Source organism: Chiloscyllium plagiosum, unplaced genomic scaffold (genome assembly GCF_037043375.1).
Source record: "Chiloscyllium plagiosum isolate Xiang-an unplaced genomic scaffold, Cpla_swu_hap1 HiC_scaffold_22, whole genome shotgun sequence".
In the NCBI taxonomy this organism is placed as follows: Eukaryota; Metazoa; Chordata; class Chondrichthyes; order Orectolobiformes; family Hemiscylliidae; genus Chiloscyllium; species Chiloscyllium plagiosum.
Genome location: NW_028270160.1, coordinates 65765086 through 65792649, shown reverse-complemented (window position 1 = coordinate 65792649; position 27564 = coordinate 65765086). Strand labels below are relative to the sequence as shown.

Sequence of the window (27564 nt, the reverse complement as noted above, 5' to 3'; positions counted from 1 at the left end):
TTCTTGTTGAAATTAATAACAATATTCTTTTATTGTGATTAGGTTCAGGTTACAGAACAGTTTCCACTTCAATTCAGTGCCAGAAATTCACTCCTGACCCACTCTGTAAATATCAGGTCATGAACCGATGGATTTAGGATCAGACCCTCATTAATACAGTGCAGGGCAATAACACACAGCAGCCCCAAGAAACACAGGGTGAAGGGCAGAGCTCTTGGGGCTAGATAGCTAAGTTCGGGAGGCAGAGAGGCAGGGTTCATGTAGGGTGGCACTGGAGGAAGAATTCTAGGGAGTTAGGAATACAGTTTGGAAGTGGGAAAAGGCAAAGAGTTTTGAGAAGGCAGAAGGAGAGGGTTTGGAGGGAGCAGAGTTCAGAGGGGCCGGAGGGACAAGATTTGAAGGGAACAGTGAGGCAGGGTTTGAAGAGGCAGAAGGAGAGCATTTGGAAGGGGGCAGGGTTTGGAGGGTGCACAGGGTTTGGAAGGGTGGAGGGAGAGGGTTTGGTAGGGACGGAGCTTGGAAGGGACAGAGGCAGAGGGATCAGTGAAGCAGTGGTTGGGGATCCAGTTCTATGCAAGAATTACTTGATACTGAACAGCAGTTTCACTGTGGCATTTCCTGTTGATTTTCAGTTGCTGGTAGTCTATTTATCAGTGTTTCTCAGAGGCCTGACCTTCCTGGCTGCTTCAAGGACAGAGCGGATATCAACAGCATCACCAAACTCCTTCTCCTGGTGCTCCAGGAGGACTCCCTGCGTGAATACAACAGCAGCTAGTATCAAGACCAGGAGCAGCAAACAACCTGATTCCACCCCTAACCCTCCTCCTCCTTTCCTATTCCCAAGTCCTTCCCTTCTCCCACACCCTCCCTTTCAAACTCCCTTTCCTCATGTCCCTGACCAACCCACTCCCCTCACCCAATATCCTTCCTCATTCATTGCCCTCTCCCACTCTCCATCACTTTTCTCACATCATCTTCGCTCATCTTCATCCACTCCCCTCAACAGAGGATAGAATGCAGGTACAGCAAAGTACTTCAGAAGGCAAATGGAATGTATGCCTTAACTGCAAGGAGATGTAGCTTCAAAGGAGGGAAGTTTTGCTACAATGTGCAGGGCGTTGGTGAGACCACACCTGGGGCACTGTGTTCAGTTTTGCTCTCCCTATGTAAGGAGGAATATGAAGAGATGGTCTTATGAGAAAAGGTTGAGCAGGTTGGGCCAGTGCTGATTGGGGTTTAGCAAGGTGATCTTATTGAAACTGATAAGAAACAGATTGGGGAGTGGGGGGGGGGGTTGCTGACAGGGTAAATACTGAGAGGGAATACCCTCATGGGGTATCTAAAACAAAAAGGAACAGTTTGAAAATAAGGGGGTCACCCAATGATGATGAATGACTGAGGATGAATTTGCTCTCTCAGAGAGTCATCAATTGTCGGAATTCTCTTCCTCAGAGAGCAGTTGAGGCCAGATTATTGGAGCTGTTGAAGGCTGAGTGAGACAGATTTCCGATCGATAAGGGAATCAAAGATAATGGGGACCCTGCAGAAGTGGAGTTCAGGCCACATTCACATCAGCTGTGAACTTATCGAGGAGCGGTACAGGTTGAAGGGGCTGAATGGCATTCTCTTGTGGCTTAGAATCTTACATAATTGCCCTTTTGTATGGAAGCAGAGAGAGGGGCTGTAGTGATGGGGCTTTAGGGAAATGTCCATGCACAAGGAGATCAATAGTTCTATTACAATAGAAGGACTTTCTTCCCAGATAACCCTGAGCCAGGCAACTACCTTTGGGGCACCTCATTATTCACTGTCACCCTTCTCTCTTTGCCCCCCTCTCCTCACTGACGCTGTTTACTGGCTCCAATAGGAGTTCATTTTAGTCAAAACAATAGGTTTTTAATTGTTGGTTTAAAATTACCTGGGCCAACTGCCAACAATGTTTTCTTTTATTTTTCCTTTGATTTTGACTTCATTAAGCTAGTGAGTTTTGAAAAGATTTGTAGCTCAGTTTGAGGTTCTGGATGTAGGTTTGCTTGCTGAGCTGGGAGGTTCATTTTCGTCACCATACTAGGTAACATCTTCCGTGACCATCATTAAGCTCTTGATCTTCACTCAAATTTAGCTTTCAAATGTATGGATTTGTCTGAGTATCAACTTTATGTTTCTGCATTAAACTGCATTAATCTTCATTGGAATGCACAGGACTACACTGGGTTGGTGGCCTACACAGGGCTTCACTGGTCTACATGGGACTAGACTGGGTTGTACTGAAATACACTTGTCTACACTGGGTTTCATTGGGGCCTCACTAGACTCAGCTACTCTATTGCTTTTATTTTAAAGTGACTTCATTTAGCTTCATCGGTCAACATTTCCATCATCTGGCTCTGCAACTTTGTTTGCTAAGTTTTCCAGGTCAGCCATCCTTAGATTTCTGGCCAGAATATCATGCCTCTGAATATTCCTCTTCAGTCTCTGAATTTTGTAATCCCGGCCAACTCTGCCTCCAGCTTTCTGCCCCATGACCTTTGCTGCAAACCCCTGGACTTACTTTCTAGCAGGAATATGTCCCTCCTTGTGTCATACAGCTTCTGGTACCCTTGCCTTCTACACCTGCGTTTGTGATGCTTCATGCTAATTCCATACTCTATCAACTGTGACGTCTGACCTTATCACTGAACTCCTGCTATTATCTTCTCTCTATTCTATAAAGTCACATCATTCTAATCTTGAGACATAATTTGAATTTGCCTCTGCCCATTCCAGTCTGTATCCTGTCCATCAATGCTGAGACAAACCTGTCGCTTCAGGTCCCATTTTCCTCTTTACTCCTTATCACTCCCCAGATGCCTTCACCCGGGTGAACAGAACAATAACATTTAGTCAGGTATGAGGGTGTGGTCTTTATGCCTCACCCTTTGAGGGTGTGGGGGGTACTGAAAGCAATGACAAGTAAACCCTCTCAGGTCATCCCTGCCCCCACCCTACTCTGTGATCTGCTCCCATCCCAGCCATCCTGCCAACTCCACAATCCCCCTCCCACTGCCTCATGTCAGTGGCATCCCAAAACAGATAGCTCAGAGTGGGAGTGAGGTTGAGAATTAAAATGACAGGTTACTGGGAGCTCGGATACATGCTTATAGACTGAATGTGTTCCTCAAAGCAGTCACTCAGTCTGTGAATGGCCTTTCTAATGTAGAGGAAACCACATCATGAGCATACAACATTGAAAGAAGCTGAAATAAATTTCTGTTTCATTTGGAAAATATGCTTGAAGTATTTGCAAGATGAGAATGGAGGAGGTAAAAGAGAGAACTTGCATCTCCTGCATGCCATAGAAAGATGGCAAAGAAAGGAACGGCAGCATTGGGTTGATTGAAGGTAGAACCAGTGAACTGGGGAGGGACCGGAACCTTCAGAATTGTAGGAGAGGAAGGGGAGATGTGTTTGGGAGTGACACGCAATGATCCACTGATAGGGCTAGAAGTCCTGGAATTGAGGGGAACGGTGGGAACAGAAGAGCATTAAAATATAGAATGGACACAGTAGAGCACCCTGTTAACCATGGTGAACAGATTCTTTTGTTGGGGGAAAGAGAAGAAAGACATAGAACATAGAAGAATACAGCGCAGTACAGGCCCTTTGGCCCTCGATGTTGCGCCGATCCAAGCCCACCTAACCTACACTAGCCCACTATCCTCCAAATGCCTATCCAATGCCCGCTTAAATGCCCATAATGAGGGAGAGTCCATCACTGCTACTGGCAGGGCATTCCATGAACTCACGACTCGCTGAGTAAAGAACCTACCCCTAACATCTGTCCTATACCTACCCCCCCTTAATTTAAAGCTATGCCCCCTTGTAATAGCTGACTCCATACGTGGAAAAAGATACTCACTGTCGACCCTATCTAAACCCCTAATCATCTTGTACACCTCTATCAAGTCACCCCTAAACCTTCTTTTCTCCAATGAAAACAACCCCAAGTGCCTCAGCCTTTCCTCATATGACCTTCCTACCATACCAGGCAACATCCTGGTAAACCTCCTCTGCACCCGTTCCAGTGCCTCCACATCCTTCCTATAGTATGGCGACCAAAACTGCACACAATACTCCAGCTGTGGCCGCACCAGAGTCTTATACAACTGCAACATGACCTCAGTACTCCGGAACTCAATTCCTCTACCAATAAAAGCCAGTACGCCATATGCCTTCCTCACCGCACTATTTACCTGGGTGGCAACTTTCAAAGATCTGTGTACATGGACACCAAGATCCCTCTGCTCATCCACACCACCAAGTATCCGACCATTAGCCCAGTACTCCATCTTTTTGTTACTCTTGCCAAAGTGAATCACCTCACACTTAGCTACATTGAACTCCATTTGCCACCTTTCTGCCCAGTTCTGCAGCTTATCTATATCCCGCTGTAACCTGCCACGTCCTTCCTCACTGTCTACAACTCCTCCGACTTTCGTATCATCCGCAAACTTGCTCACCCAACCTTCTAACCCCTCCTCCAGGTGATTTATAAAAATAACAAACAGCAATGGTCCCAAAACAGATCCTTGCGGAACACCGCTAGTGACGGCACGCCCAAGATGAACCTTTGCCATCAACTACTACCCTCTGTCTTCTTCCAGCCAGCCAACTCCTAATCCAAACCTCCAACTCACCCTCAATGCCATACCTCCGTATTTTTTGCAGTAGTCTTTTGAAAATGTAAATATAGAAGGCTGCACCATCCAAACAAATGTAACAGGGACTCGAGTAACTGGGAAAATAGAAGAGGAGTTTTGAGAAAGTATATTGAAGGTAACTGTGGATGCACTGGGCTTAGGATGGACTATGCATTCAATGAAAGTAAGCTCCTGAGGGGAAATGGAGGTATTGTGGGATTAAACATCCATGGTCATTGCCAGCATAAGCATGAAAGAATGAATGGTCTCTTTCAGTTTGTAACTTTTCTATAGTTAGAGGCGGGAAATTGTTGGAAATGACACAGACTTAAGAACATGGGGTGAGAAAGAAATAGAGGTGAGATAGGAAGAAACTGGTTCAGTGGATCTACCATAACAGTCCTGTTTGTGAAGCTTGAGAAGGAGGCATTGCATTTCCTGACCTGATCTCCAGCTCCTAAAACAAATACTCCTCCAAGGATGAATCCTTCTCCATCTGTATTTCCACCGAATCCCTTTCGCCAGGCTCGCAAAAAATTCCTCCAAACACCCAGACGTAAAAGGCCAAGGAGTCCCATGCTGCGTTTGTTTGGCCCATAAAAGCGTTTCTAAAGATGGAACAATTCATACAGCCAGGCATTAACTGGATGGCAAACTGATACTGGCAACAAATGAACTCTGCAAAACATCCACTCCCATTCATTTCATAGAACACAATCTATTGTTGGCCCAATATCACTGATACACAAACAAACCAGATGAACACCTTCATGTAAACAATATGCCATGAACACACACATCAACCCACATGTAGATAAGAGACAGACACACACACACACACACACACACACACACACACACACACACACACACACACACACACACACACACACACACACACACACACACACACACACACACACACACACACACACACACCCATCACTTGCGGTGTCACAGGCCATGACTTGACCCCTACCTCTTCATCTAGAAATATCTCGCCTTTGAAAAAGGGTTGGAAGTTCTTTAATTCATTATTGATATCTTCTTTGACGACTCCATACAGAGGGACCCCTAACTCGTCAAGCTGGGGTTTTAGAGAGGAGATTTCGGTGGCCTCCTATAGCAGAAGGAGATGACATCAGTTCAGTATCATGTTTTCTGAATGTTTCAACCTCTTTGGGAGAAGATTGGAAAAAGAGGCCAGGAATTACGATATACCATCAATCACACCTATTCTACCTGGCAGCTAGCACACAAACGTTACTCTGTTAATTTACAGACTAGTTGTATGAGAACCAAAACAAAACCTGCTAGTAAGTTTGAGTGAGACGAGCAACATTTAAAGCTAGCCTGCAATTCAGTCAATGCTAACCCCCAGGATGTTGATAGTGGAGGATGCAGTAATGGTAATGCCAAGGGGAGATGGATAAATTATCTCAATGGAATTGGTCATTGCCTGGCACTCGTATTGCACAAATGTTACTTTTTACTTGTCAGCCCATCCTAAATATTGCCCAGGCCTTGCTGCATTTGGGCAATGCTGTTTCAGCATCTGAGTGATTGCGAAAAGTGCCAAACGTTGTGCAGTCATCTTCCGACCTTATGATGCAGGGTTGCAGGCAGGGAGAGAGGGAGTGAAACATGAAACTGGGTAAACACGAACAGCCTTCATCTTCTCCTCTTCTCTGCCCAAGAACCTATTTACCATGCAGCTGGAAGAGGTAGAATTTGATCTGTTTTCCACTTCCCCATAAATTCACTCGATGCTCACTACCAGAGGTAAACTGGTACACCCGACTCTTTAGCTCAGTCTTCAAATCCTCTCCTTTTTGTGGAAATTAGGATTTGGGCCCCATCTGGCTCGCTCTCTAACTCTGCAAGAAAAAAGTTTGAATAGCCAAGAGGTAAAGGGAAGCGTACATAAGGTCTAGGCAGCTAAGAACAGAACGGGCCCTGGAGGAATATCGGAAGAGTAGAACAAGTCTTAAATGATGAATCAAGCGGACAAAAAGGGGTCATGAAATAGCTTTAGCGAGCAGAATTAAGGAGAATCACAAAACATCTTATTCTTATGTAAGAAGCAAGCGGGTAATTAGAGAAAGGATTGGTTCACTAAAGGATAATGAAGGAAGGCTGTGTGTCGAACCTGAGAGAATGGGTGAGATTCCGAATGATTACTTTGCATCAGTGTTCACTGAGGACAGGAACATAATGAATCTTGAGATTAGAGATAGAAGTTTGATTAGTCTGGATCACGTTGACATAAGTAGGGAAGGTGTGTTGGGTAAGCTAGAGGTTATTAAGGTGGATAAATTCCCAGGACCAGATGGGATCTATCTCAGGTTGCTGAGGGAGGCAAGAGAGAAAATAGCTGGGGCCCTGACAGATATCTTTGTGGCATCCTCAAATACAGGTGAGGTGCCAGAGGACTGGAGGGTTGCTCATGTTGTCCCCCTGTACAAGAAGGGTAGTAGGGATATTCCAGGTAACTACAGACCAGTGAGCCTGACGCCAGTGGTGGGAAAGTTGCTGGAGAAGGTACTAAGGGATAGGATCTATTTATATTTAGAAAAGAATGGGTTTATCAGTGATAGGCAACATGGTTGCGTGCGGGGGAGATCGTGCCTTACCAACTTAACAGAGTTCTTCTAGGAAGTGACCAAGTTGATAGATGAAAGTAGGGCTGTTGATGTCAAATACATGGATGTAAGGCATTTGATAAGGTTCCCCAAGGTAGACTAATGGAGAAAGTGAAGTCACATGGTGGGCAGGGTGTTCTAGCTAGGTGGATAAAGAAATGGTTGAGCAACAGGAGACAGAGAGCAGTAGTTGAAGGAAGTTTCTCGAAATGGAGAAAGGTGACCAGTGATGTTCCACAGGGGTCAGTATTGGGGCACTGTTGTTTGTAATATACATAAATGATCTGGAAGAGGGCCCTATTGGTATGATCAGCAAGTTTGCAAATGATACGAAGATTGGTGGAGTAGCATAAAGCATAAGGGACTGTCAGAGAATACAGGAGGATATAGATAGACTGGAGAGTTGGGCGGAAAAGTGGCAGATGGTTTTCAATCCAGACAAATGTGAGGTGATGCATTTAGGCAAGACCAATTCAAGAGCGAATTATACAATGAACGGAAGAGCCTTGAGAAAAGTTGATGGGCAAAGAGATCTGGGAGTGCAGGTCCATTGTACCCTGAAGGTTGCTGCACAGGAGGATAGAGTGGTCAAGGCGGCATATAGTATGCTTGCCTTCATTGGACGGGGTGTTGAGTATAAAAGCTGGCAAGTCATGTTCGGCCGCATTTAGAATACTGTGTACAGTTCTGATTGCCACATTATCAAAAGGATGTGGACGCTTTGGAGAGGGTGCAGAGAAGGTTTATGAGGATGTTGCCTGGTATGGAAGGTGCTGGCTATGAAGAAATTAGACAGGTTAGGTTTATTTTCATTAGAGAAAATGAGATTGAGGGGGGGACCTGATTGAAGTTTAAGGGGGATACACGCAGCAAGTACTTCACACAGAGGGTGGTGGGCGTTTGGAACGCGTTGCCAGCAGAGGTGGTAGAGGCAGGCATGGTAGATTCATTTAAGATGCGGCTGGACTGATGCATGAGTAGGTGGGGAGCAGAGGGATACAGATGCTTAGGAATTGACCAACAGGTTTAGACAGTAGATTTGGATCGGCTCAAGCTTGGAGGGTCAAAGGGCCTGTTCCTGGGCTGTAAATTTTCTTTGTTCTTTGTGCTCTGCTACACTGTACTTTTTAATGGACCCATTTGTTAACTACTCGGTTGAATTATTAATTTATTGCTCAACAATTGTTTTTAAATGAAATTTCTATTTACTATCGTGCCAAATCAAATCTTTTTTGAAATTACTCACTAGCCTAATGAGTGACAGACAAATTGAAGTAGGATCCCCACCCACCCCCATTGGATAAGCCTGCTCAGGACACATCCTTTTTCTGGGGTGCAACAATGTACAGTAGTAGAGTTGCCGACTTTAAGGGCATTTCAATGGTCATTGGATAAACATATGGATGAAAATGGAATTGTGCAAGTTGGACGGGCTTCAGACTGGTTTCATAGGTCATCGCAACATCAAGGGCCAAAGGGTGCTGTAATGTTCTATGTTCTACAGTGACATGGCTCCTGGACATGTGATGACACCCAGGTACTTGGCTCTTCTGCCTGTTAAAGTTCTTAAAAACAGATCACTCTAAAAGTGGTAATACTCCAATATGTGCCTCTAACATGAGAACACTAAATAATTGTTCAGTTTCATGAAAAATTAGAAAATCAAAGTTAAAAGGAGAAGGTTAGTGACAGGGCTTATTGTTGCCAGAAAATAAAAGGAAAGAATAGAACATGTGTGAACAGTATTCACATCAAGTATTCATAGAAGTGTAGGGAAATTTGATAATCAAATAAATTTAAATACTTTGTATCTTAACACAGGGAGCATTCAGAATAAGGGGGATAAATTAACCGCGAAAATCGAGAGAAATTAGATTAGATTAGATTACAGTGTGGAAACAGGCCCTTCGGCCCAACAAGTCCACACCGACCCGCCGAAGCGAAACCCACCCATACCCCTACATTTACCCCTTACCTAACACTAGGGGCAATTTAGCATGGCCAATTCACCTAACCTGCACATCTTTGGACTGTGGGAGGAAACCGGAGCACCCGGAGGAAACCCACGCAGACACGGGGAGAATGTGCAAACTCCACACAGTCAGTCGCCTGAGTCGGGAATTGAACCCGGGTCTCTGGCGCTGCGAGGCAGCAGTGCTAACCACTGTGCCACCGTGCCGCCCATGGATAGGATCTCATTGTCATTATGAAGACATCACAGAACCATAGAGATGTACAGCACAGAAACAGACCCTTTGGCCCACTCGTCCATGCTGACCAAATACCCATACCCAATCTAGTCCCATTTCCCAGCACTTGGCCCAAATCCCTCTAAACCCTTGCTATTCATATACCCATCCAGATGCCTTTTAAATGCTGCAATTTTACCAGCCTCCACCACTTCCTCTGGAAACTCATTCCATCCAGGTACCACCCTCTGTGTGAAAATGTTGCCCCATATGTCCCTTTTAAATCTTCCCCCTCTCATCCTAAACCTATGTTCTGGACACCCCTACCCCAGGGAAAAGACTTTCTCTATTTATCCTATTCATGCCCTTCATGATTTTATAAACCTCTTTAAGGTCACCCCTCAGCCTCTGATGCTACAAGGAAAACAGTCCCAGCCTATTCAACATCTCCCTATAGCTCAAATCCTCCAACCCTAGCAACATCCTTGTAAATCTTTTCTGAACCCTTTCAAGTTTCATAACATCCTTCCAATAGGAAGGAGACCAGAATTGCACGCAATATTCCAAAAGTTGCCTCATAGCTGCAACATAACCTCCCAAATCCTGTTCTCTGTACTCTGACCAATAAAGGAAAGCATACCAAATGCCTTCTTCACTATCCTATCTACCTGCGACTCCACTTTCAAGGAGCTATGAACCTGCACTCCAAAGGTCTCTTTGTTTGGCAACACTCCCTATGACCTTACCATTAAGTGTATAAGTCCTACTAAGATTTGCTTTTCCAAAATGCAGCACCTCACATTTATCTAAATTTAAACATGCTTAGCCCATTTGCCCATCTGATCAAGATCCCGTTATACTCGGAGGTAACTTTCTTTGCTGTCCACTACACCTCCAATTTTGGTGTCATCTGCAAACTTACTAACTATACCTCCTATGTTCACATCCAAATCATTTATATAAATGACGAAAAGTAGTGGACCCAGCACGAGTCCTTGTCGCATTCCATTGGTCACAGGCCTCCAGTCTGAAATGCAACCCCCCTCCACCACTACCCTCTGTCTTCTACCTTTGAGCCAGTTCCGTATCCAAATGGCTAGTTCTCCCTGTATTCCATGAGATCTAACCTTGTTAACCAGTCTCCCTTGGAGAACCTTGTTGAACGCCTTACTGAAGTCCATATAGATCACATCCACCGCTCAGCCCTCATCAATCCTCTTTGTTACTTCTTCAAAAAACTCAATCAAGTTTGTGAGGCATGATTTCCCACGCATATAGTCGTGCTGACTATCCCTAATCAATCCTTGCATCTACATGTAGATCCTGTCCCTCAGGATTCCCTCCAACAACTGAGAAATGATCACAAGGAAATCAAAACTGGGTTACTAACATTCTATAAAACTAACATGCAGGAATATTTGACCTTTCGGAAAAACAGGTGGGAAATAAAAGGTAGCACTGTTAACAGGAGAGGAAATGAGGACAGTTGTTAGAGAAAATCTAGGCTTGAATGATGTAGAGTCCATTTGGATGGAGGTAAAAAAAAAAGCAAGGGAATGAAGACATTGATAGGATCCCTACAACAGTAGCTGCATTGCAGGAAAAGCTATAAATCAACAAACATAGGAGCACATATAAAGACTCGAGCAATAATTATGGGTAACTTTAATCTTTATCTTGATGGGATTAATAAAACTATAAAGGGTAGCTACAACAACAAATTAATGGAGTGCATCAGGGATAGTTTCATAGAACATAGACCAGTAGAGCACAGTACAAGCCCTTCGGCTCACAATGTTGCGCTGAGCATTTATTTTTCCTAGATCAATATGTCATGGAGCCAACCAGGGTGCAGGTTATCTTGAGGAAAGTTTAATAAATGACCTTAGAGTCAAATATCCCCTAGGAAATTCTGATCATAGCATGAGAGAATTTAATATTCGTTTGAGAGTTAGAACTTAGGTTGGAAACAACTGCATTTTACTTAAATAAAACAAATTACAATGAAATGAAGGTGCTCTGAAAGTTAGTGCTTCTGAATAAACCTATTGGACCATAACCTGGTGCTGTGTGATTTTAAACAATGAAATGAGGGCAGAGTTAGTTAAAATGAACTGGGCGGAGAGGTTAACAACAATAACAAACCAGAGGTAATTCATGACTCTCAGCAAAAATATATCCCAGTAAGGATGAAAGATTCTAAGAGAGGATACACCAAGGATGGCTAACCAAGGAAGTGAAGGAAAGGATTAAGCTGAAAGAAAATTCATATAAAAGGAGGCAAAAGTCAGTTATAGCCCCGAAGACTGGGATAGATTCAGCAAAAGGGGACTAAAAAGATAATAAAGAGAGAGAGAACATAAACTGCGAGGGCAAACTAACGAGAAATAAAAAAAACTGACAAAAAGAGTTTATTTAAATTTATAAAAAGGAAGAGGGAGGTCAAAATGAATATAGGCTGCTGAGAGAAAGAATCTGGGGAGATAGTTATAGGAACAAGGAAATGGAAAAACAATGAAATAGATATTGTGCATCAGATGCTGGGGTGGAAGATACTTTGAGAATTCCATTCATATTAAAGAATTCGGTGGAGGAATTAAGTACTATCACCATCACTGGAGAAATGGTATTAGACAAGCCAATGGGGCTAAAGGTAGATAAGTCCCCTGGAATGGATGGCTTGATTCTAGGATCATGACAGAAACAAGTAGCTACAGAGATAGTTGTTGCATTGATTATAATTTTTCAAATATCCTTGGATTCTGAAGAAACACAAAAAATAGCTATATTATTAGTCCATTCAACCCTTCGAGGCTGCACCACCATTCAATACGATCATGGCAGATCATGCAATCTCAGTATTCCATTCCTACCCTTTCCTCGTATCCCTTGATCCCTTTAGCTGCAAGGGCAAGGAGACCAAAGAGATCCAAGAAGATTGGAGAACTGCCAACATGACACACCTATTTAAAAAGGAAGGGAGGCAAAAGAACTGTTGACTATAACTGATTAGCTTAACATCTATTGTCAGAAGGGTGTTGGAATCACTTGTTAAGTGATAGCAACACATTTGGAAAATCATAATCTAATCAGGTAGAGTTAACATGGCTCCAGAAAGGGAAATCATGTCTAACTAATTTTTGGGAGTTCTTTGAGGAAGTCGCAACCAAAGTGAATAGAGGGGAACCAGTAAATGTGTCATATTTTGAATTCCAGAAAGCATTCGACATGATACCTCACAAAGGGTTAAGACATAAGATATGATGCCACAGTGTTGATTGGTGTGATTGAGAATTGGCTAATGGTCAGGAGACAGCAAGTGGGAATAAGGGTTTTTTTTTTAAGATAGTAACATGTAACCAGTGGGGTTCCACTAGGATCAGTGCTGGGACTGCAACTGTTTACAATATATATTAATGACTTGGAGGTAGGAAATGAATGTACTACAACCAAATTTGCAGATAACACAAAATAGTTGGAAAGGCAAGTTGTGAGAGGGATACAAATAGTTTACAGAGAGATTAGTTAGGGTTAAGTAAGTGGGCAAAAAGTTGGTAAATTGAGTAATGTCGGAAAATGTGAAGTTGTTCATTTTGGAAAGAAGAACATCAGAACAGAGCATTATTTAAATGGAAGAAAGCTACAACTCAAAAGGACTTGGGGATACTTGTGCACAAAACACAAAATGCTAGCACACGTGCAGCAGGTAATCAGGAAGGCTAATGGAAAAAAGGACAACATTTTAAAGGTGGAATGTAAAAAAAACATACAAGGTGCTGATGCGACCACTTCTGGAGTATTGTGAGCTGTTTGAATCCACTTACTTAAGGAAAAATATTTTATTGGAGGCAGTTGAAAGGTTTACTTGGATGATCTCAAATATAGAGCAAGTTATGAGCAAAGCTTAAACAGGTTGGAACTCTGCTGACTGGAGTTTAGAAGAATGAGACGCGATCTCATTGAAACAATTGAGATTCTTAAGGGGGTTGACAGGGTAAATGCTGAGAGAATGTTTCCCCTCCTGACAGAATCTAGGACCAGAAGGCATAGTCTCAGAATAAAGGGGCACCAATTTAAGGAGGAATTTCTTCTCTCAGAGGGTTGAGTCTTTAGAACTCCTTGCCACAGAAAGCTCTGGGGCCTGAGTCCTTGTGTATATTTAAGACTGAAATAGATTGCTGATCAGTAGGGAATCAAAGGTAATAGGGAGAGAGCAGGAAAGTGAACATGAGGAATGTTGGATCAGTCATGATCATATTGAACGGTGGAGCAAGCTCAAGGTGTTGAATGATCTACTCCTGTACCTATTACTATGATCTTACGCAACATCAGTATTCACCACCACCTTCAAGTCTGAAAGGTCTTTGGAAGTACTGACTCAGGAGCCTTGATGAATCTCTACATTACACCTTGTAGATGGTACACATCGTGTCTCGGTGGTGGAGGGATTGAATGGGGTGCCAATCATTTTTTGTAAATGTAACTTTATGAAAGCGAACATTTTGGAACCAAACTCTGCTTTGCAAAGTGAAAAAGGAGTAGCAACCAAATACCTCCTCCACACTGCTGTCCACAGGACTTATAGCTGAGGGGTCAAACACACTTGAAACCACCCACAGTATTCATGCAAGGTGCCTACAATGTATGTGTCCATGTACTTCATATTCAACTACATTTACACAGGACAGATGATAATAAAACTCTCTCAATCTCAGTTTAAAAATGATTAACTGATCAAACACCAATTGCCATCTGTGTAGGTAGTTCCAAACATCTATCACCCTTTGTGCATAGAAGGGCTTCTTAATTTCACTCCTGAAAGATCTGGCTCAGATTCTTAGATTATGTTCTGTGTCCTAGATTCCCCATCCTAATTGTTTCCCTCTGCACATTGTCTTTGCCCCTTAATATCGTGAAAAATGTGATCAAATCTCTCTTTAATCTTCTAAATTCTAAGTACACTAGATTGTTTAATCTCTCCTCGGTATTTAACTCTTGGAGTCCAAGTGGACAATCTTTCCCTTCCCAATTGTGGTCTCCAGATCTGTGTTTTGGCCTCTCATATCAATGACATGATAATATCCTTTATCATTAAAGGCTGTGTCCCTCCCTCGACCTTCTCTTCTTTCCTGTAAACATTATAACCTGATTAATTCAGTGTCCACTCCAGACTGTTTTACTCTCCAAATTAAATTTGGGCCTGCAACCCTTTCATTACTATTTCTGTCCATAAAGAATACTCATTTGGGTTAGATATTAAAACTTGTTATTCAACTGTAATGTTCTACTTGCATTTGTCTTATTTCTCTCTCCTGCTTTAATTAAATTGTTTAGCTTCCACTCATGTTGTGTACATTACTCGATGTTATTCCCTTGGTTTTCTTGAGCTCTTATTTAACCTTGTCCAACTGATAAACAGCTACCCCATCCATTAGTTTAAAGACTTGTGATCATTCTAGCTGGGTTCAGGTGGAGCCTGTCTGGTCATGCATTCCTTTCTGTCCCTGCACTGGCACTAGCTTTCCATAGAAACCCAGATCATTCCTTCAGCCTTGAAGCTTTAGAAGCTGCAGATGGCACTGCACTCCTCTCACCAGCTTATGCCTCTCTCCTTTCAAATACCCAAAAGCAGCCACCTGGTCAAACACTGATGTTGGGACCGTCCAGAGAAAGAGAAGCAAGACACTGGGAGCCTTCACACTTGCAGCCAATGCGCAACTCAGACTCTGGCATTGTGTGAAATTTAAGGGGAGACATAAAGTCAGAAACTGAATGTGAGGACTTTAATGACAGCGAGGCAGGGAATGAAGTGAATGGCACATGAATCAGCTCAGGTCGCACGTGGATTTTGCTGCAGGGATTCGGGTGGGAGGGGGGTGATGATGTTGTTAAGGTCGATTGGGCCTGGGGGCTCAGACCATAATGGGTCTGTTCAGACCCGGCAGCCCCAGAAGCAGCAATAGGCAGATAGATGAGGATAAGGTGGTGTTCAGTCTGGGAAAGTTCTTGCGTTTAAACTGTAAATGAGTTATTGCGTGATATGCAAACAATGCCATCACAGGAAGTGATCAGTGTTCAGAAATTATATTACTCATATAATATACTGTGATACATATTGGCACCAATGATATAACCAGGAAAGGGATCGAGGATCTGAAAAGTGATTACAAGAGCTAGGTTGGAAGCTGAAGAGCAGGACGAGTAGAGTAGTGATCTCAAGTTTGCTACCGGTGCCACGAGACAATGAGGTGAGGAACAGTTAGCGAATTCAGCCTAACACGTGGCTGCAAGGCTGGTGCAGGAGGGAGGGCTTCAGATACTTAGATCATTGGAATGGCTTCTGGGGAAGGTGGGACCTGTATAGGACACAAGTGCCCTGGGTAGGAGATTTACTTGTGTGGTTCGGGAGGGTTTAAACTAGTTTGGCAAGGGTGTGGGAGTTAGAGCTACACATCTGAGAGGGGGGTAGTTGTAAATGGGGCCGTGACAGGATACTGTGAATCTATCAGGAAGGTTTATCACGTGATGAAACAAAGGGATTAGTTAAAATGTGTCTGCTTTAAAGCAAGGAGTGTCAGAAATAAGAGCGATGAACATAGAGCATGGATCAGTACTTGAGGCCATGACGTTGTGGCCATAACAGAGATGTGGGTTTCACAGGGGCAGGAATGGTTGCTAGGTGTTCCAGAGTTTAGAACATTTAAAAAGAGGAGGGGGTGTAGCATTGCTAATCAGAGAGCTTTTCTAAGCTACAGAAACAAAGGTTGTTGACGAAGGTTTGTCTACTGAGTCAGTATGGGTAGAAGTTAGGAACTCTTCGAGGAGAAAGTGAGGTCTGCAGACGCTGGAGATCAAAGCTGAAACTCCTGAGGAAGGGCATGTGCCCGAAACGTCGAATCTCCTTTTCCCTAGATGCTGTCTGACCTGCTGTGCTGTTCCAGCAATAAAGTTTCAGCCTAGAAGTTAGGAACAGCAAGGGAACAGCCGTTGAGGGTTTTCTACAGACCCCCTAATAACAATAGACAGATTGAAGAACTGAGAGGGCAAGAGATTTTGTAAAAATGTAGATGTAGCAGGGTTGTTGTTATGAGTGATTTCAACTTTCCCAATATCGACTGGAACCTCCTTAGTTCAGATCGTTTGGATGGAGCCATTTTTGTCAGGTGTGTTCAAGAGGGTTTCCTTACTCAGTATGTAGGCAGACCAACAAAGAGAGAGATCATTTTGGATTTGGTGCTTGGCAATAAGCCAGGATAGGTGTCAGATCTCGCAGTGGGAGAAAGCTTTGGTGACAGTGACCACAAGTGCCTCACATTTACCATAGCCATGGAGAGGGAAAGGTGCAGTTACTGGGGAAAGATATTTAATTGGGGAAAAGGAAACTATGACCCTATCAGACAGGAGTTGGGAAGCACAGACTGGGAGCAATTGTTCCACAGGAAGGGCAGAGCAGACATGTGGAGACTGTTTAAGGAGCAGTTATTGCGAGTGATGCATGACTTCGTCCCTCTGAGACAGGAAAGAAGGGGTAAGATTAAGAAGCTTTGGATGACAAGAACAGAGGAGCTTCTCGTCAAAAGGAAGAAGGCAGCTGACGTAAGGTGGAGGAAGCAAGGATCTAGCACAGCTTTAGAGGATTACAGGCTTGCTAGAAAGGAGCTCAGAAATGGACTGAGGAGAGCCAGGAGGGGGGATAAAAAAGGCTTGGCAAAAAGGATTAGGGAGAGCCCAAAGGCATTTTACTCATATGTGAGGAATAAGAGAATGATCAGGGAGAAGATAGGGCTGATCAGGGATAGCAGAGGGAACTTGTGCGTGGAGTCTGAACAGATAGGGGAAACCCTAAATGAGTTTTTTGCTTCAGTTTTCACTATTGAAAGTGACCTTGTTGTGAATTAGAAGTTTGAAGAGCTGGGATACAGACTTGAACAGATCAAGATTGATGAAGTTGATGTACTGGAACTTCTGGCAAACATTAGGATTGATAAGTCCCCAGGGCCAGACCAGAATTATCCCAGGCTGCTCCAGGAAGTGAGAAAGTAGGTTGCTAAGACGCTGGCGAAGATCTTTGCTTCCTCACTCTCCACAGGAGTCGTACCAGAGGATTGGAAGGAGGCAATGTTTTTCCTCTTTTCAAGAAAGGTAATAAGGAAATCCCTGGCATTTAAAGACCAGTCAGCCTTACGTCTGTGGTCAGCAAGGTTTTGGAAAGAATTCTGAGAGATTGTTTTTCCAAATAGTCATAAATCCTTAGTGTGATTAAAGGCAGTCAGCATGGCTTTGAGACGGGCAGGTCATGCCTAACTAATCTTATTGAGTTCTTTGAGGAGATGACAAGACAGATTGACGAAGGTCGAGCAGTGGGTGTGGCGTATATGGACTTCAGCAAGGCACTTTTTCTCGCGCCGCTCTCTGCTTTTTCACAGCAGAGAGCGGCGCGAGCTGGGCGGAAGTGAGGTTGGAGCGCAGAGCTAGTCGGGAAGGTAAGTGATTGATACTTGAGTGGGTGTGTTCTAGACCCCAGGCCCTACATAGTAGGGCCTCCCTCCCATCCTCCTCCTCTAACCTAACTTTAAAGTCCACAGGTAAGCTACTCAGTGTTCTTGTTTCGGAGACGAGGTGTAGAGTAATGGCAGCGCAGGCAGTGGAATGTTCCTCCTGCAGGATGTTTGAGGTAGGGGTGACCACCGATACTCCTGCCGACTTCATCTGCAGGAAATGCAGTCAGACCCTGCTCCTCACAGAACGAGTTAGGGAACTGGAACTGGAGTTGGATGAACTGAGGATTATTCGAGAGACTGAGAGGGTGATAAATAGAAGCTACAGGGACATAGCTACGCCAGAGAACAGAGGTAGCTGGGTAACAGTTAGAGGTGGGAAGGGGAGGAAGCAGGCAGTGCAGGGATCCCCTGTGGTCGTTCCCCTCAACAATAAGTATACCGCTTTGGATACTGTTGGGGGGGACGGCCTAGCAAGGGTAAGCTGCAGTGACCGGGTCTGTGGCGTGAGGTCTGGCTCTGAGACTCAGAAAGGAAAGGGGGAAGAGGAGGAGAGCACTAGTTATAGGAAACTCTTTAGTTAGAGGGACAGACAGGCGATTCTGTGGACATGGGCGAGACTCTCGGATGGTTTGTTGCTTCCCGGGTGCCAGGGTCCGAGACGTCTCGGACCGTGTCTTCAGAATCCTTAAGGGGGAGGGTGTGCAGCCAGAAGTCGTGGTGCATGTTGGCACCAATGACATAGGTAGGAAGAGGGGTGGGGAGGTCATTCAGGAGCTCAGAGAGTTAGGCTGGAAGCTAAAAGCTAGGACGGACAGAGTCACCATCTCTGGGTTGTTGCCAGTGCCACGTGACAGTGAGGCAAGGAATAGGGAGAGAGTGCAGTTGAACACGTGGCTGCAAGGATAGTGTAGGAGGGAGGGCTTCAGGTATTTGGACAATTGGACTGCATTCTGGGGAAGGTGGGACCTGTACAAGTAGGACGGGTTGCACCTGAACCAGAAGGGCACCAATATTCTGGGAGGTAGGTTTGCCAGCACTCTTCGGGGGGTTTAAACTAATTTGGCAGGGGGATGGGGTCCAGACTTGTAGTCCAGCAAGTAGGCTAGCTGTTTGTCAGGATGTCCAAGAATGTAGGGAGGCTGTGGAGAAGGTAGCACTGACAGGGAGTACTTGCGGACACAGAGATGGGCTCAAGTGTGTACACTTCAATGCAAGGAGTATCAGAAATAAGGTGGGTGAACTTAAGGCGTGGATCGGTACTTGGGACTACGATGTTGTGGCCATCACGGAAACGTGGATAGAAGAGGGACAGGAATGGTTGTTGGAGGTTCCTGGTTACAGATGTTTCAGTAAGATTAGGGAGGGTGGTAAAAAAGGAGAGGGGGGTGGCGTTGCTAATTAGAAATGGTATACAGCTGCAGAAAGGCAGTTTGAGGGGGATTTGCCTTTGGAAATAGGAAAGGTGCAGTCACCTTGTTGGGTGTTTACTGTAGGCCCCCCCAATAGCAGCAGAGATGTGGAGAAACAGATTGGGAAACAGATTTTGGAAAGGTGCAGAAGCCACACGGTAGTAGTCATGGGTGATTTCAACTTCCCAAACATTGATTGGAAGCTCTTTAGATCAAGTAGATTGGATGGGGCGGTGTTTGTGCAGTGTGTCCAGGAAGCTTTTCTAACTCAGTATGTAGATTGCACGACCAGGGGAGGCCATATTGGATTTGGTACTCGGTAACGAACCAGGACAAGTGATGGGCTTGTTAGTGGGTGAACATTTTGGTGATGGTGACCACAATTCTGTGACTTTCACCTTGGTTATGGAGAGAGATAGGTGCGTGCAACAGGGTAGGTTTTACAATTGGGGGAAGGGTAATTACGATGCTGTAAGACAGGATCTGAGGAGCATAGGCTGTCAGGGAAGGATGTCGTGGAAATGTGGAACTTTTTCAAGGAACAGATACGACGTGTCCTTGATATGTATGTACCTGTCAGGCAGGAAAGAGATGGTCGTGTGAGGGAACCTTGGTTGACGAGGGAGGTTGAATGTCTTGTAAAGAGGAAGAAGGGGGCTAACATGAGGTTGAGGAAACAAGGTTCAGACAGAGCATTGGAGGGATACAGGATTGCCAGAAGGGAGCTGAAGAAAGGGATTAGGAGAGCTAAGAGAGGGCATGAAAAATCTTTGACGGATAGGATCAAGGATAACCCCAAGGCATTTTATGCGTATGTGAGAAACGTGAGAATGACGAGAACGAGGGTAGGTCCGATCAAGGACAGTAGTGGGAGACTGTGTATTGAGTCGGAAGAGATAAGTGAGGTCTTGAATGAGTATTTTTCTTCAATATTTACAAACGAGAGGGGCCGTATTGTTGAAGAGGAGAGTGTGAAATGGACTGGTAAGCTAGAGGAGATACTTGTAAGGAAGGAAGATGTGTTGGACATTTTGAATAACTTGAGGATAGACAAGTCCCCCGGGCCTGACTGGATATATCCTAGGATTATGTGGGAAGCAAGAGAGGAAATTGCAGAGCCGTTGGCAATGATCTTTTCATCTTCACTGTCAACAGGGGTGGTACCAGGGGACTGGAGAGTGGCGAATGTTGTGCCCCTTTTCAAAAAAGGGAATAGGGATAACCCTGGGAATTACAGGCCAGTTAGTCTTACTTCAGTGGTAGGCAAAGTAATGGAAAGGGTACTGAGGGATAGGATTTATGAGTATCTGGAAAGACACTGCTTGATTAGGGACAGCCAGCATGGATTTGTGAAGGGTAGGTCTTGCCTTACAAGTCTGATTGAATTCTTTGAGGAGGTGACCAAGCATGTGGATGAGGGTAGAGCAGTGCTTGTAGTATACATGGATTTTAGTAAGGCATTTGATAAGGTTCCCCATGGTAGGCTTATGCGGAAAGTCAGGAGGCATGGGATAGTGGGAAATTTGGCCAGTTGGATAGAAAACTGGCTAACCGGTCGAAGTCAGAGAGTGGTGGTAGATGGTAAATATTCAGCCTGGAGCCCAGTTACAAGTGGAGTTCCGCAGGGATCAGTTCTGGGTTCTCTGCTGTTTGTAATTTTTATTAATGACTTGGAAGAGGGAGTCGAAGGGTGGGTCAGTAAATTTGCAGATGATATGAAGATTGGTGGAGTTGTGGATAGTGAGGAGAGCTGTTGTCGGCTGCAAAGGGACTTAGATATGATGCAGAGCTGGGCTGAGGAGTGGCAGATGGAGTTCAACCCTGCCAAGTGTGAGGTTGTCCATTTTGGAAGGACAAATAAGTATGCGGAATACAGAGTTAACGGTAGGGTTCTTAGTAAGGTGGAGGAGCAGAGGGATCTTGGGGTCTATGTTCATAGATCTTTCGAAAGTTGCCACTCAGGTGGATAGAGCTTGTAAGAAGACCTACGGTATATTAGCGTTCATTAGCAGAGGGATTGAATTCAAGAGTCGTGAAGTGATGTTACAGCTGTACAGGACTTTGGTTAGGCCACATTTGGAGTACTGTGTGCAGTTCTGGTCGCCTCACTTTAGGAAAGATATGGAAGCTTTGGAGAGGGTGCAGAGAAGATTTACCAGGATGTTGCCTGGAATGGAGAATAGGTCGTATGAGGATAGGTTGAGCGTGCTAGGCCTTTTCTCATTGGAACGGAGAAGGATGAGGGGTGACTTGATAGAGGTGTATAAGATGATCGGGGAATAGATAGAGTAGACAATCAGAAATTTTTTCCCCGGGTACAACAGAGTGTTACAAGGGGACATAAATTTAAGGTGAAGGGTGGAAGGTATAGGGGAGATGTCAGGGGTAGGTTCTTTACCCAGAGAGTGGTGGGGGCATGGAATGCGCTGCCTGTGGGAGTGGCAGAGTCAGAATCATTGGCGAACTTTAAGTGGCAATTGGATAGGTACATGGATGGGTGCTTAAGCTCGGACAAATGTTTGGCACAACATCGTGGGCCAAAGGGCCTGTTCTGTGCTGTATTGTTCTATGTTCTACTTGATAAGGTTCCCCATGGTAGACTCATTCATAAAATCAGGATACAGGGAGACTTGGCTATCTGGATTCAAACTTGGTTGGCTGACAGAAGAGAGAGTGGTTGTAGATGGAAAGTATTCTGCCTAGAGATCAGGGTTGAGTGGGGCCCCGCAGGGCTCTGTTCTTGGGCCTCTACTCTTTGTAGTTTTTAGAAATGACTTGGACGAGGAGGTTGAGGGGTGGGTTAGTAAATTTGCAGATGACACAAAGATTGGAGGTGACGTTGATAGTATCAAGGGCTATTGCAGGCTGCAGCGAGACATAGACAGGATGCAGAGCTGGGTTGAGAAATAGTAGATGGAGTTCAACCTCGATAAATCTGAAGCGATGCATTTTGGAAGGTCGAACTTGAATGCTGAATATAGGATTAAAGACAGAATTCTTGGCAGTGTGGAGGAACAGAGAGATCTTGGTGTTCAAGTACATAGATCCCTCAAAATTGCCACTCAAGTGGATAGGGTTGTTAAGAAAGCATATGGCGTTTTGGCTTTCATTAACAGGGTTATTGAGTTTAAGTGCTGTAAGGTTTTGCTACAGCTCTACAAGTCTCTGGTGAGATCACGCTTGGAATATTGTGTCCAGTTCTGGTTACCCTATTATAGGAAAGACACAGAGACTTTGGAGAGGGTGCAAAGAAGGTTTACCAGGATGCTGCCTGGATTGAAGGGTTTGCCTTATGAAGAGAGGTTGACTAAGCTCGGACTTTTCTCTCTGGAGAGAAGGAGGAAGAGAGGTGACCTGATCGAGGTGTACAAGATACTGAGTGGAATAGATAGAGTCAATACCCAGAGACTTTTTCCCCAAGGCAGGATTGACTGGCACGAGGGGTCATAGTTTTAAGTTATTAGGAGAAAGGTATAGAGGAGACATCAGACGTAGGTTCTTTTTGCAGAGAGTTGTGAATGCATGAAATGCATTGCCAGTAGTGGTGGTGGATGAAGCAGAGTCATTAGGGACATTTAAGCGACTGCTGGACAGCAGTGAATTGAGGGGTGCGTAGGTTTGGTTATTTTATTTTACATCAAGATTAATCCATGGCACAACATTTAGGGCTGAAGGGCCTGTCTGTGCTATATTTTTCTATGTTCTCTGTACTCTCTCTTACAGCCTGTTGATAAAGTGTCAACTACTGATCATTGCATTCTTAAAAAAAGTTAACACTTTTTCCCTGACGTCACCAGACTCTGCAGATATTTCTTTATCAATACCATGAGATCACAAGCAGTAGGAGGTAACAACCATTGATGCTATCTTATTAGAGCCAGAGACAGAGAGGAGAACACGCTCAGGCCTCAGAACGATGGGGTGGGGTGGAGGTCAACTCTGGGTAGCCCTACATCCACCCCTCCCTGTCCCCTCGCACCTACTTAACTCCCACGCACTTCACCCACACCCACACATTCCAACCTAGCCATCACCCCCAATACCTACTTCCTCACCTCTAACAGACGGAGGCCATTTGTTCAGCAGCCTCTGCTATTCCACTACCTTCCACCAGGCCAAACTTCCACTAAGCTTATCCCAGTAAGAAATTAGATCTTTATTAAATGACAGTTTTTAGCATTAACAAAGGAATGCTTATTAGAATTGCTATGCACAGTACAAGGCCACTTCAGTAGAGAAACTGCTTTCTCTCTTCTCTCTCTCTCTCTCTCAGGAAATTACAGAAACAGTATCTGCAAAAGTCAGGGTCTCTCAGCTCTGTTTCCTTGTTGACATTCCTCTGCTGATAGGAGGGTGCCTTGTGTACCTGCTTATCTGTACAAGTATTTTGAAAGCTCCAGGAGTTGGTCCCTCAGTGTGACGCAAACTATAAAGTTCACCTCAAGTTGGAGGAGCAAAGTGATGTTCCTGACCTTGCAGATCAACGGGGATATCAACACAGTCTGTGACAACCTCTGTCTGGTATCAGTGAACTGCCCTCAACTGTCATCTCCTGCATATTTAGGCATTGTATCATAGCTAAACTGCTGCTTCTTAACAAAGGTAAACTATTTTAAAATTACTCATGAAAATGACTTACTTTTCAGTAACTGCAGGCTTTCATTCTCAAATCTCAAACCCATTTACCCCCTCCCTCTGAAAACAACAACTGCTGGAGATATCTGTGGATCAGACAGCATCCATGGAGAGACAGCAAGCTACTGTTTCAGGTCTAGATGACTCTTCAGAGCTGAAGTGAAGTGTGGAGGGGGCAGCATTTACACTATAGCTGGTGGGGTGGGGTGGGGGGTGTATGGAGGTGGTGGGGGTGTAGGGTGCTCATGGAGAAAAGATGTTGATAGTTCACATTAAGTGATCGGCATGTGGAAATGGCAGAAGAATGGTGTGTCCGACTGCCAGACTTAAAACAGAAGACCATCCCACTGGGGGTGGGAGGGGAGAGGCAACATGTGATGCAGAATATAGCAAGTAAAGCTAAAAGGGAAGAAATGAGAGTTGGTTCATAATTTAAAGGTGTTGAACTCAATATTAAGTCCAAAAGGCTGTAAAGTGCCTAGACGAAAGATGAGATGTTGTTAGAGGATAGATAAATGGGCATGCGAGCAGGACACTGTATTGAAATGACCAGCTACGGGAAGGTTGGGTTGTGCTTGCACACAGATGGAGGTGTTGTGCAAAACGGTCACCTGATGAAGGAGCAGTGCTAGGAAAGCTTGTGATTTTAGCTGGTGTTGTGTGTTTTATGACAATATTGAGTTCAACACCTTCAAATTGTGAACCAACACCCATTAATTCCCTTTCCTGTAACTTTACTTGTTACATTCTGTCACCATGTTCCCTCCCCCACCCCAGTGGGACTGTCTTCTCTTTCAACTCTGCTGTCAGACACACTATTGTTCTGCCATTCTCACATTCCGAAAACTTAATCTGAACTATTAACTTCTTTTCTCCACCAGTACTCTACACCTCACCACTGCTACATCCCTCCCTCAACTGTAGCATAAATGCTGCCCCCTCCACATTTCACTTCAGCTCTGATGAAGAGTCATCTAGACTCGAAACACTAGCTTGCTCTCTGCAGGGATGCTGTCTGACCCACTGTGATCTCTTTGATGTTTTCAATACAGATTGCAGCATCTGCAGTAATTTGACTCCCCCCTCTCTGGTTTCCCCTCATGTCATCTCCAAAACACATCTTTGTCTATAAGTCTCACCCTGTACTACCTTGATGCTATTCCCAATAAATTGTTCCCACTCAACTTTCCTTTCCAAAGCCTTTGAACATGTTGTCACCTCCAAAGTCCATGTTTGAATAACTTCATTTAGGTTTCTATCCTTAAAACAGAACTGAAGCAGCACTTGTCAATGACACAAGTGACCTCTTATACGAATGTGATAAAAGTAAATTTGCTTGCCCTGTCGATAAAATGTGGAGCTGGACAAGCACAGCCGGTCAGACAGCATCAGAGGAGCAGGAAAGTCAACGTTTCAGGTCTGTACCCTTCAACAGGACTGGGGAGGGCGAAGGGAGCTCAGAAATAAATAGAGGGAGGGTGCTGGGGCTGGGGAAAGGTAGATGGGATAGTGATAGGTGGATGCAGGAACGGTAGGTCTTGTGGTAATGGGTGGATGCAGGTAGGGGGTTATTGTGATTGGTCAGTGAGTAGGAAGATGGACAGGTTAGGTCAGGTTGAGGAGGGCTGAACACAGGTTGAGGTTGTAGGTGAGGAGATTTTGAAGCTGGTGAATTCTATGTCAAGGCTTTGGGCTGTAAGGTCCTGAGGCGGCATATAAGGTGTTTTTCCTTAAGTTTACGTCTGGCCTCATTTTGACAGTGGAAGAGGCCCAGGATAGACATATCACTGAGGGAGAGTGAGGGAGAATTGAAATGGCTTGCAACCAGAAGGTGTTGTTGATTGGAGTGTACAGAATGCAGATGCTCCATGAACTGGTCCTCAAGTCTGTGCTTGGTCTCTACGATGTAGAGGAGAACACATCGGGAATGATCGATGCAATAGATCAGGTTAGAGGAAATGCAGGTGAATCTCTGCTGGATTTGGAATGATTGTTTGGGGTCTTGGACAGAAGTGACAGGGGAGGTAAAGGGGAAGGTATTGTACTTCCAGCAGTTGCAGGGAAACGTGCCAGGTGTGGACAAGAGGTTGATGGGGAGTTTCGAACTGATGAAGGAATTGTGGAGTAAACCATCCCAATAGAAAGCAGATAGGGACAGGGAAGGAAATATGGATTTGGAGAGTGGTGGGGTGGTACGTGAGGACAAGCAGGACTCTATCCTCATTGTGGTTTGGAGGGGCCGGGGTAAGGTTTAAGGGCAGAGATACAGTAAATTGAGGAGATGTGGTTGAGGGCATTCTTGATCACAGGAGATGGGAAATTATGGTCCTTGAAGTGGAGGACATCTGGGATGGTCCTGCAGTAGAATCCCTCATCCTGGGAGCAGATGCAGCAGAGATGGAGGAATTGGGAGTATAGGATCACATTTTTGCAGGAGGGAGGATGAGAGGAGGTGTAGTCAAGGTAGCTGTAGACGTTGGTGGGTTTGAAATGGATGTCAGGGCTATGTCGGTTACCGCAGATGGAGACAGAGAGGTCCAGAAAGGGTAGGGAGGTGCGAGAGATAGGATGGGGCGGAAGATGTGGCTGAAATTGATGAACTGTTCAAGCTCCTCGTGGGAGCACAAGTCAGCGTTGATACAGTCACTGATATAGCAAAGGAAAAGATGGGGGGTGATGCTGTTATAGCTGCAGAAAGACTGTTCCACATACCCTACAAAGAGGCAGGCATAGCTCGGACCCATCCAGGTGCTTATAGGGGCTTTCTTGCCTTTTGATCCAGTTGATCACACCAGCCCCATCCAACACCTCTCCAGCCTATACATCCCTGGTTCCATTCTTAGTTAATAGACATCAAAGTTTTCGCTTTCTGTTCTTGCGCCACTAGTGGTAGATCCCCAAGGATCTATCCATAGCCACTCCTATCGCATGGCTCCAAGTTGCCCCAGGATACCATCATACAGAAATACTGTGTTACCTTTCACACTCACACAATGACACACCCAGCTCTCCTTCACCAGCACTTCTCTTAACTCTTCCCTGTTTCAAAATTATCAGACTGCTTATCTGACATCCAATATTGTAGGAGCGGAAATTCCTTCCAATTAAATATAATGAAGATTTAAATAATTGTTTTTCAGTCCCTGCTGCCAACTGCATCCCCTCCTTACAAGTGGGTGAGATTAATGCAATGCCTTGTTCTCGTGTTTGATCTCGTGTTGAATTTCTGAGTACACATCCACTCCAGTAGCAGGAACAACTGTGTTCTGTGGTAACACTTCTCTGCCTCAGCGGCTAGCATTGATGCCTCACTGCGCCAGGGAGCTGAGTTCGATTCCACCAACAGGTGACTGTCTGTGTGGAGTTTGTACATTCTCCTCATGTCTGCGTAGGTTACCTCGGGTGCTTGGTTTCCTGCCACAGTCCAAAGATGTGCAGGTTAGGTGAATTGGTTGTGCTAAATTGCACATGGTATGCTGTAATGTGTAAGTTAGGTCTATTAGCCATGG

General features: G+C 44.7%; 1 protein-coding gene across 1 annotated transcript in view; it reads right to left on the bottom strand.

Annotated features, from left to right (window-relative positions):
* Nucleotides 1-27564, bottom strand: part of selenou1a (selenoprotein U 1a) — a 33919-nt gene continuing 6355 nt past the window's right edge. Inside the window, exons 4-6 of the mRNA XM_043712238.2 lie at nt 5659-5799; nt 5123-5287; nt 1-751 (exon numbers count right to left, since the gene is read on the bottom strand). Of these exons, the coding sequence (XP_043568173.2) occupies nt 644-751; nt 5123-5287; nt 5659-5799 (414 nt within the window). The 3' untranslated portion in view covers nt 1-643. The remainder of the gene's footprint in view (nt 752-5122; nt 5288-5658; nt 5800-27564) is intronic.